This window comes from Gekko japonicus, unplaced genomic scaffold (assembly GCF_001447785.1).
Source record: "Gekko japonicus isolate JY-2015 unplaced genomic scaffold, Gekko_japonicus_V1.1 scaffold398, whole genome shotgun sequence".
In the NCBI taxonomy this organism is placed as follows: domain Eukaryota; kingdom Metazoa; phylum Chordata; class Lepidosauria; order Squamata; family Gekkonidae; genus Gekko; species Gekko japonicus.
The window spans coordinates 45,628-56,604 of NW_015164676.1; the positions used below are offsets into that span (position 1 = coordinate 45,628).

The window sequence follows — 10,977 nt, forward strand, 5'->3', positions numbered from 1 at the left end:
TGGTCTTCTCCCCCCCCCCCCCGACTGCTTCCTCGGGACCACCAGCAGCAGGACGACCCTGAAGGGCTGTCAGCAAACCCTTGGTTGGGCTCCCCCTTCCGGGTCATGCGAGGCCTCCTCCTCCCCGGCCTTGCCGGCTCCTTGAGTGACTGACGGGGCCTGGCTCTGCCCTCGGATGTTCTGGGTCCCCCGTGGGGGCGTCTGTTTCTCTTGGCCTCCTGTGCCCTCTCCAAAGCAGCAGCTGGACTAATCACTGGCAGATGGGCCAGATTTCGCATTCCCCGTGATCCGCTCCTTTAAAGGTGGTTTTGCAACATGTATAATATTGTTGTGTTGAGGGCTTCTTCTTTTTTTTTTTTTTTAAAGAAAAGCTTAGAGCTGGTTTCTGTGTCTGTGGCTTTTAAGTGACTTTGCAGGGGACACGAAACCGTTCGAAGGCCCCTCCCTGCCATGAAGTTGTTTCCTGCTGGTTTTAAGGACTTGGGGGGAAGCCCCTGGCTGTTGCGCCCTGCCCTGCCCCGCCCCGCTGCTTACGGGTCACGGTTTGGAAGGCATCCCTGGAGCTGCTGCTGGGGGGAGGGGGGCAGAATAAAAATGCCTGGAATGGACACCTGTCTGCACCTGCCCCAGGCCGGCCTCTTTCCCAGGCTGGGCTTGCCTGGTGGTTTTGTTTGGGGGGGAGGAGGGGCGCACACCTGCTGTGCTCTGCGGCCAGCTGGGAGGTGGGTTTTGGCACTGGAGTGGTGAGGAATGCCCTCCGTCATCTTAGTGGAGGATTTATTTTTTCGGGGGGGGGGAGGGATCACAACGTCTTGTTCGGTGGCATGGGGAACCCCCCCCCCTTTGTTGGTCTCCGTGGAGCCCCTGGGCTCAAACTCGGTCCTGCTGCTTCAGACCAACACGGCTGCCCCCACCTGGATTCCGTCTTTGACTACAGCTACCTAACTCTGCTGTTCTGCCAGGGTCAGGGACCTCCCCTGGAGTCCTGCGTCCAGTTTGGGGCACCCCATTTGAGGGAGGATGCTGAGGAGCCCGAGCGTGTCCAGAAGAGGGCAGCCAGGAGGGTGAGAGGGTTGGAATCCAAGTCTTACGAGGAAAGGCTGAAGGAGTTGGGTACGTTTAGCCTGGGAAAGAGAAGGCTTCCAGGGGACATGATTGAAGGGCTGTCATGTAGAAGATGGAGCAGATCTATTCTCTCTTGCTCCGGATCGCAAGACTAGATCTGATGGGTGGAAATTACAAGGGAGTCGATACCGGCTGAACATCAGGAGAAACTTCCTAACTGTAAGAGTGGAACAGTCTGCCTCGGGAGGTGGTGGGTGCTGTTTCGCTGGACGTTTTCAAGCGGAGGCCGGATGGGTATGTTGTAGGCATGTAGGGCTATCTTTTGGCTCTGCTCCTGCAGAGTGCAGGGGGTTGGACTAGATGACCTGCAAGGTCCCTTCCAACTCTAACATTCTATGATTCTATGATAACTCCTTTTAAAGCCATTTACGCCCGTGGCCATCACTACATCCTCTGGCAGCAAATTCCATACTCTAATCATCACTCACTGTATAAAGAACTACTATTCCCTTTTGCCCATCCTGAACCTACTGCCCATCAGCCTCCTTGGATGCCTGTGAGTTCTAGTCTTTTGAGAGGGGGGGGAGGAAGCATTCATGTCTTCCCTTAGGCGCCTCTTTTCTAAACGGAAAAGCCCCGGAATCCTCAGCCTTTCCCCACAGGGATGTCCTCTGGGTTGGGGGCTGGCCAGTTGCTGGGCACGTGGTGAGGCTGGGCACGTCTTGTTCCTGGAGCTTCTAGTTCTCTGCGTGCAGATTCTGCCTTGGGTGGGGGGGGGGCAGTTCATCCCAGGCCTCCATGCAGCCGTCCTGGATGGGCGTCAATAATCTTCCTGGACACCCCCTGCACTCAGGGCCAGAGGAAGGTGCTTAGACGGAGGTCTCTCCCTCCAGGGCATGGGTGTGCCGGTGGGGTACCGTGTGCTGTTGTCATCTGAACCGTGGCTGGAGGCACACGTCTGTCTTCTGGGGCGGTGAGAGAAGTGTGTGGGGGGGGGGGGGGGGGGCGGGGTGCGTGGCTGGCTGGCTGGCTGGCGGGCGGGCAGAGTGCTCCCGCGAGACACTTCCAGCCAGGGAAGAGCTGTGCTTGTTTGTCCCCGGGGCTTGAGCTGGCCTGCTCTGGACCAGAGTGCGAGGACGGAGGGAGGGAGGGAGTGGGGCCCATTTCTGGAGCACCTTCTCCGTGTGAGGCTGGCGAGAGGCAGCCCACGCTGAGGTTTTTATTGGCCCCTGAGCTGTTTGGTGGCAGCCGAGCAGAGAGGCAGGCTTTTGCAGGGCTGCCGGTGCCAAGACAAATGCCTCCAGGACGCCTCGCTCTCCTGGCCAGGCCGGGCTGTTCCAGAGAGCGGCTTTTTCCAGGGAGTGCTCTCTCCTCTCCTCCTCTCGGCAAGGGGCCCCTGGAGGACTGTGAAACCCTCTCGGCCTCCCAAGGGCCCCTCTGCCCCAGAGCCACGAGGAGGAGCCCCGCTTGCTCCCTCCTGACCCCCCTCCAGCCAGACTTCTGTCTCCCACAGTCCCGCAAAGAGAGAGCACGGCTTGAATGTGTCCCATGTGCCTCGGAGGCGGGAGTGGGGGGGGGCAGGCCAAGCCAGCCTTGGGGAGGGAGGCTCAAGAGGCAAGTCCCGAGGGGAGGGGTCCAGCAGCTGCTGAAGGGGGTGGGGTGGGGGTGGGTTGTCTGTGAGCAGTGCAGGAAGTCCCACGGTGAGGGGAGGAGGGCTGGGGGCTTGCTGCATAACCCAGTTTCTATCCATTAGTGGGGAGGGGTGGGGGGTTTTTTTTGGGGGGGGGGGAAGCAGAGCCAGCCTCCCTTCCTGATTCAAACTGTCCCACTTCCCGCCCCACACGCGACCTGACCTCAGGTTCCCTCCTGCCGGCTTGCAGCCCCATCCCACACAGGTTCCCTCCTGCTGGCCTGCAGCCCCATCCCACGGGCAGCTCACGCTGGGTCGGCCACCCACCCATGCTCTGGATTGGCGGGGCCACTGGCTTCCACAGAGTGGCTCAGAGGGTGACCCAGAGGCCTTCCCCTCCACCACACCCGGGGCTGCTTTGGAGCGCAGGAATGAAAACTGCCGGGAAGGCCTGTGGCTCTTTCACATCCCTACCACAAGGGGGGGGGGGAGGGAGGCAACGAGGCAGGAGCAAAACTCTGCCTCCGGCCCCCACCCCTGCAGCCAGCGGTGTCTCTGGCGTGTGCTTCCCGGTGGTGGCATCCCCGCAGGGTCATCAGAGGGAAAGGGCATTCCCCCTCCCCCTCCCCACCTGCCAGGAGGGGCCGCACAGTCCTTGGATTCTTGTGACAAGAATCCTGGAGAACGGGATGCCAGGAGCCAGCGGGTGTTCAAGGTAAACTTTCCTGGGGCCATAGGCAGGCAACCAGGGCCTCTCTCCCTCTCTCTCTCTGTGCCCTGGAATGTGTCCAGAGGTCAAAGCACAGGCGTGCTATTGCTGCAGCCTCCCACCCAACGTGGCTTGCAACGCGCTTCCTAGAGAGGAGACCAAGGACATCACATCAGTTGAAATCTTGCCAACGGAAGAGGGTGGCCCTCCCTCTCGCACAAGCTCCTGGCCCCATCCAGACATGAGAAGGGCGGCAGGTAGGGGAGGAGGAGGCAGCGGCGGCAGAATCTGCCCCGGAGGGTGCGCTTGGAGCAGGGGAGGCTCCTGGCCTGCTGTCCTGCAATGCCCACTCAGCCCCTCAGTCTGAGGTGCCAGCAGCACAGCCGGCTTCTCCTCCTGCCGAGGGAGGGCCGACCAGAGCCCTTGGGAAGAGTGTCCCTCGACCCTCTGCAGAGGAAGGCCACGGCAACCCCCCCCCTCCGCTGCTCACTGGCAGTTGCCGTGTCGACCCTGGGGGGGCCTTCGGGGCAGGTGGGGAGCAGAGGGGGTTCGCCCTGGCCCTCCTCCGCAGAGCCATCCGTGGCGGTCTCCCCTCCAAGTCCCCAGCCCAGCTTGGCTTCCAACATCTGCTGGTGAGAGGGGGCTGTGCCGTGCCCTCTTCCCTCCCCCTTCAACCCTGGGCATGGGGGGGGGGGAGAGAGCCCAGGTCAAGATGTCCTGAACAGGCACTCATCAGCACCCGCCACCTCTGCTGGGCCCAGGGGTGCCACGAGAGAGAGAGAGCAGCCACCGCCGTGGCCCCCCCGGGAAGCACTTCTGGACCGACCGGGTGGGGGTGGGGTGGGGGGAGCAGGCCACGGCTGCTCAGGCTCAGCCGTGTCTCCTCCGGCCGTGTCACCGGATGCTTTGCCGGAGCCAGCGGAGAACACATTGTTCTTGGATGCGAGGGGCAGCCCAGCTGGCCAATCGGGTCTGTCCGGAGAGCACTATGAGGCAGGCCCGCCTCCCTCCCTCCCTTCCGCAGGAGGCACCCAGGCTTCTCGGGCCCCTGGCGGGGCAGGGAGGTCTGCAAAGAGAGCCGCAGCCCAGTCCTCCTGGGCAGGCTGGCCTGCGAGTCGGTTTCAGTGTGGCCTCGCTGGATCCTTCCCCCTCCGGGGAAGGTGTGCCCAGGAGGACTGCCAGGAGAGCCCGAGCGGGGTAGTGACGCCTGCCTCGGGCTTCTTGCTGGGCTGTGAAGTGGGCACTGCCTCTCCAGGCTCCACCCTTTGCCCGGCTGTGGACACCCGTGAGGGGCTGGCGGCATTTCCAGAGCTGCCCAGGACCCCACTGGCATGCATGCCGGCTGGACGGCACAACTGAGCTGCAACCCCCCCCCCCGTTTGTGGTTCGGAAGCACCCAAGGGGAGACTCAGACCCAGCCACAGGCAGCCAGAGGTGCAAGTCAGCTGCTGTAGGTGCATGCATGCGCGCGCATGCACAAGTGCAAAACCCTGGCCTTGGGATCCTGAACGCTGAGCCAAGGGACAGCCCCGGTTTCTGTGACTGGCACTGCCCAGGTCAGGAATCGCGCTGACTTGAGCATGCCTTGGCCGGCCGATCCGGCCTCTGCGCGCATGTTGTGCAGAGGGAAGCCTGAGGCTGTGGCCAGTGTTCCCTCTAAGCTGAGTCAGTGTGAGCTAGCTCCCAGTTTTTTAGCCTCCGGCTCACACGTTTTTATTTATTTATTTTTATTTATTTATTTTGGATTTATATCCCGCCCTCCCCGAAGGCTCAGGGCGGCTAACAAAGCCTTAGCTCAGGAAGGATGGGGCTCCAGAGCAAACTAATTTATGCAGGAGCCAAAGCTCTCGCTCACAACTCTAATGCCAGGGACTCAGAGAGTAGAATTTCTGCTCACAGGACTCTCCACAGCTGAGAGGGGGAGTCCTTGGCTGTGACGTGCTCTGAGGGACCACAGACAGGGACCAGAGGCAGGCAGGCAGGCAGGCAGGCGAGCACCCCCTCCCACACAAGGCCCAGCCACACGCTGCCGCCAAGGAGGGCGAGCAACCTCCCAGACCCCCTCCGTTGGACGGAGCAGGTCTCAGCTCTTGACTGCTCGTACCCTGAACATCTCATGGGTCTCCGAGGCCCACCTGGACCCCCGCCTCACTCTTCCACTGCAGACAGACATGGCTGCCCTCCAGGACTCTCAGTTGGGGGGTGGGGAGATCGTTATTTCATTCATCGAGAATAACCTGCCTTTGGACTATGGAGCGGCACGACACGCCATCAGACTGAGATTCTCCAACAGTCACTGACTGAGCCATTAATTCAAGGCACAACAGTAAGCTGGGGGGGGGGGCTTCCATCACTTTATTTCCCGCCCCCCCGCCCCTGTCGGTTGCCCCTCCCTTCCACAAGAGTGTGACACCAACCGCCTGCCTGGCAGGACTCCTGCCTGCACCTTGGAAGGCCGGGCTGTGCAGAGGCTCTCCAGGCCGAGGAGCACATCTGGGAGAGCAGACGCAGCCAGATGTGCCCCCTCCTGCCCCTCTTCCAGGCCTTTGTGGGGATCAACCACTTCCGGGAGGGGGGGCCCCACCGCTGCAGCCGGGGAGACTGATGCTCCCCACCAAGAGTCCAGCTGGGTAAAGACCTTCTGCCGGGCAGCAGCCCGGGTGTGCCCCACGCCACGCCACGCCACGCCACTCCCACCCTGCTTCTGACAAGGCTGACCGTGAGTCTCTCGAGCACTGAAGCCCTGTCACGAGAAAAGGTGGCTGTGCTCCTGATTCTGGCGGGGGGGGGACTTCCAAGGGGCCTCTCTGGCGAGCCCCAGGGGATCTGCAGGGGGCCACAGAGTGGGGCTTGCTTGCCAGCTGGTGTGGCAGAAGGGACGGCATCAGAACCAGGAACCGATGGGCGACACTCTAGGAACCTCCAAATCTCTGTGGTCTCTGCCATAGCTGCGGGGGGGGGGGGCTTGGGCTGGCCTGCCGACTCAGGGCACAGGAAGCCTTTGGTCCGGGCCAGAAGAGCTGCCCGTTCCTGTGGAAACGGAGGAGAGCAGAGGGGCTGCCTGAACCAGACCTCTCCGTGCCCAGAGGAAGCGAGCCTCTCTCGACTCTCTCTGCTGGTGCCACTGCGAAGCGGCCCACCCTGGGAGGGGAACACAGAAAGCAGCCTGGCACAAACCACCTCTCAGAGCTGCCGGCTCCCACTGGCAGCCGCTTCCCAAGGTCTCGGGCCCAGTTCTTTTCACCCCAGAGAGCCGGCGTGGGGTAGGGGCTGGCGTGTCAGCGGCCTAGCCCCTGGGAGAGCCCGGCCGGAGTCCTCCCTCTGCCGTGGAAGCTTGCTGGGTGACTTGGGGCCCATCGTACCCACTCGGCCTCACCTGCCTCACAGGGCTGTTGTCCTGGGGATGACATGGAGGAGAAAGGCAGGATCCTACTGGAGACCAAGAAACCTTCGGAGGAAAGACTGGGGGACTTCTTGGGAACGGGCAGTGTGGGGAAGAGGAGGCGGAGGGGGGGGGGGACCGGATGGCTCTCCTGAAGTCTCTGAAGGGCTGTCTGTGTCCCTTGGAGGAGGGCAGGGAGCGGTTCCTGTGGGCAGCAGGGGAGAGGACTCGCAATCTCAGGTTTAAATGACAGCTGCAAAGATACTGGCTGGATCTTAGGAGAAACGTTTTTGCAGGAAGCGTACTGGCTGCCTGGGGAGGGGGGGAGCTCCCCCTCCCTGGCCGTCTTCAAGCAGCGGCTGGACAAACCCTCCTCGTCAGGGATGCTCTGGGCTGTCCCTGCATTGAGCAGGGGGCTGGGCTAGATGGCCTCTGCGGCCCCTCCCAATGCCGTGATTCTATAAAAACCAATGCATCCGTTAACATGACCCCCCGACCCTTCCAGCTGAAGATGCTGGGGACTGGACATGGGACCTTCTCCCAGCAAAGGAGACACTCCACCACTGAGGCACAGCCCCACCTGAACAAAGAAGAGGAGAATGGATTCATACCCCCCATATGGCCCTCCACTACCCGAGGGGGGAGTCTCAGAGCGGCTGACAGTCTCCTTTCCTTTCCCTTCCCTTCCCGCTGCCTTCTACTGAGTAACACTCTGACTGGCTGCTCTGCCTGGCAGGGGCTCTTGGGGGCCTTTGACCTCACCTGCCACTTGGGGATTGAACCTATGACCTTCTGCATGCCACGCAGAGGCTCTGCCACTGAGCCATGACACACACACCCCATTACAGTGTTGGGTCTTCTACAGCCCAGATCCAGACCTTCACTCGCTATGTGACCTGGCAACAGTTCCTCTCCCCACCCAGCCTCCCTCACGTGGCTGTCGACACACCCAAATTCCTTCTGATTTAACTGAATTGTTGAAATGTTTTGAATAAACGTCACTGTCAATAAACTCCACCAAAGCCATGGTCAGTGAGCTCAGTTCTGACCCCGGGCGAGGAGGACACCCTGGAAGAGCCCGGATGGTCTGGGGGACGGGGGCAGCCGCTGGGCACAGCCACACCCCATGGAACACTTCCACCTGGCTCGGGAAGCAGCGCATTGGCCCAACAGATACCCCCCCCCCGGATCCCATGAAATGTTGTCGAGGGCACTATGACAAGCAGTTGGAGGTGGAGTTTGAGCCACACGCTCTGAGAAGGAAGAGAGCGCCTTCAAGCTTCTCTCGGGCTGTTTTGCTGCACCAGGGATCTGATTGCACCAAAACAGTCGTTCACGGCAACATGTTGTCGAAAGCTTTCACAGCCAGAGTTCATTAGCTGTTGTAGATTTCCCGGGTTGTCTGGCCGTGGTCTTGGCATCATAGGACATCAGCTCCTACAAGGCCAAGACCACGGCCATGCAACCCGGGAAATCCACAACAGCAGTTCGCAGCTTTCGTTTTTGTTTTTTTTAAAATAAGTCTCTCGTCCTTACCCTTGTAGACCTATGAGGGAAACGGTATATGCTGAACATTTTCTCCTATAACTCTGCAATCAAAAGGAATAGAGACTTTTAAAAAAAAACGGGATGTGGGAACAAGCACAGTGTTGCAATAGACTGTTCTCGTGCCATAACACCACAGCAAGCAAGCAATTCCTGATTTTTTTAAAAAAGCCCTCGAAGGAAGGAGGAGGAAGTAGTGGCTGCAGGGTGCTGAGACAAGGAAAGTGCAGAGGAAACTGCTGTGTTGACGCGCCCTTCCTCTGCAAAGGCCTCTCTGCCATGGTGGCAGCAGCGAGAGAGATCGACACAGAGAGCCATCCCTGGGTGGAAGCAGGACAGGACCCTTCAAATGAAGCTGGGTGCAGGACAGGACCCTTCAGGTTCCTGTTTTCTTTTCTACTGGGAAGTGGGTGCTTGTGGCAGAGTGTGGCGGATATTTAACCACCCGTGCCATTTCCCTCCACCGGCAAACCTCAACTTTCCCTCCCTGCAGGGCAAACAGTCACCCAGGAAGGGCATATTTGATTGCAGGGATGATAAAACACCCGATTCCAACCATTCGGCAGGCAAGCCGGCAACCCTCGGCCGTCTACCTTTCAGCTAAAAAGAGCTGTCAGGGGCAAAGAGCGGGGGCGGGCGGGGGTCCCTCTGTGGCCTCCTGCGTGCCCTTTCCCACTGATCTGTGCCCCCCCTCCCGAAGCAGGCCCCAGGGCTGATGCCCCATTCAAGCCGGCCACGGGAACCGTGCCCCACCAAGCCAACAGAAGCAGCCTCTCTTCCATTACCTTCCTCTTTATTACAGCCACTCTTGGGTGCCAAACAATCCAGGGGGGAGTGAAGGATTCCGATCGGAGGGTGTTCTCCCCCCCCCCTCCACCAAAGAGAACAAACTGCACTTGATGAACATTTGCCGGCTCCACGTGTCCAAGGGACCATCCACATTTACCAGCTGCCTTTTGCACAGCAAAAGAGATCATAGAAACACGGAGAGGGGGGAAGAGGGACTCCTGTTGTCGAATAACCAAACCCGACATAACTTAAAAAAGCCAAAAAGGGAAAGGGAGGAGGAGGGGCTCCCTCACCTTCGCCACAGTGCAAAAAACCCTGACCCGGACAGGAGGAGAGGCGAGGAGGAGCCCCACTCCCTTCACAGTCATATATATACAGACAGACACACACACCCCGTTGTCTTTTGAGAAGGGGAAACTCTGGGGGGGGGGGCGGCCCCGTGAGTTAAAGCCGGGGACTTTAAACATGAGGCCTCCTCCCCCCTCCACCGCACCCCCCCTTCCCTTCGGAAAGGCCTCTGGCAGCTCTTCCAGGTTCTTGGGCCGGTGGGCAGGCGGTGGTGGTGGGGGCACCCGGGCCAAGGGGTGGGGGGTCTTCCAGTGTGTGTGGGGGGTGATCCCAAGACATTGCACGTTGCTCCTCTTGGCTCGTCGAGTCGCCCTCGGGGCCTCCGTGGCTCTAGAGGGAGGGGGAATGGCCCTCTCCCTCCAGCGCCCCCCCCCCCGCTTGCTTTCCGTCCCCGAAGGCGGCGGCCGCGGGGCTCAGCCGGTGTCTGGCTCGGGGGGGCTGTCGCGGGCGGCGGCGGCGGGGGGCTGGGGCGGGGATCCGCCGTCGGGGCCGTTGCTCTCGATGGAGGACTCGCTGCCGGTGCTCTCGCCGGAGAGGAGGCGGGTGACGCGGAGGTCGGCGCGCAGGAGGGCCGGGTCGTTGCCGATGGCCAGCTGGCCCAGGCCGCAGATGAGCGCGCCCAGGCTGGGCGCCCCGTCGGGCCGGCCGTCGTCCAGCGGGGCCAGGAGCTCGTCGTCCTCCTCCTCCTCGTCGGAGTCGTCGTCGTCCTGGTCCTGGGCCCGGCCGTGGTAGGGGCGGCGGGGTGGGTGTCGGCGGGCGGCGCGCTCCTCCAGCTCCTCGCCCAGGGCGTCCTCGGTGATGGGTCCGAGCTTGGGCGCGCCGCGGCTGCGCTCGACGGGCGGCTTGTAGGAGGCGGCGGGCCCGTGGAGGAGGAGGAGGCGCCGTCGGAGGGGGGGCAGGAGCGGGAGGGCGGCGTCGGCGGCGGGCCCGGCCTGCTGGAGCTGCTGGCGGCGGGCGTCGGCGCGGCGCTTGAGGCGGCGGAACTCGGCCAGGGCGGCGGCGGAGGTCTGGAAGAGGAGGAGGGCCATGGCGCGGGCCTTCTCGGCCTTGGAGACCAGGACGGCGTGGCAGCGGAGGAGGACGGCCTTGTGCTTCACCTCGTGCCGGTACACCCAGGCGAAGAGGCGCGGGAGGCGCGCGTCGGCCACGCAGTAGGTGACCCGGTGCAGCAGGTAGAGGTGGCCCGGCCGGGCGGCGGCGGAGGAGGCCGGGGAGGAGGCAGTGGCGGCGGGGGCGAGGCGCAGGCCCTGCGGCCCGATGGTCAGCTTCATCTTGGCGCCCAGGCGGCCGGCCTCGCTCTTGGCCCAGATGCGGCCCACGGCGGCGTCGGTGCAGCCCTCGCCCTTGGCCTGCAGCGTGGTGGCGTTGCCCAGGTACAGCACCGTGTAGGTGGGCGCCTCGCGGCTCACGCGGAACTTCTGCCGCTTCCCGCGGAACAGCTGGCCCACCCGGCTCAGCCCCCCCGCCGAACCCAGCGACGCCGACGCCGCCGCCGCCGCCGAGCACGCC

The 10,977-nt window shown here is 62.2% G+C and overlaps 1 protein-coding gene across 1 annotated transcript; it reads right to left on the reverse strand.

Moving 5' to 3' along the window:
* Positions 1 to 9,794: 9,794 nt before the first annotated feature.
* On the reverse strand, positions 9,795 to 10,973 carry FAM43A (family with sequence similarity 43 member A; the record flags this gene model as incomplete). The annotated part of the gene is made up of 1 exon (XM_015409274.1): positions 9,795 to 10,973. A coding segment is annotated over one exon (1,092 nt), but the record flags the coding sequence as incomplete, so codon positions are not given.
* Positions 10,974 to 10,977: the final 4 nt, after the last annotated feature.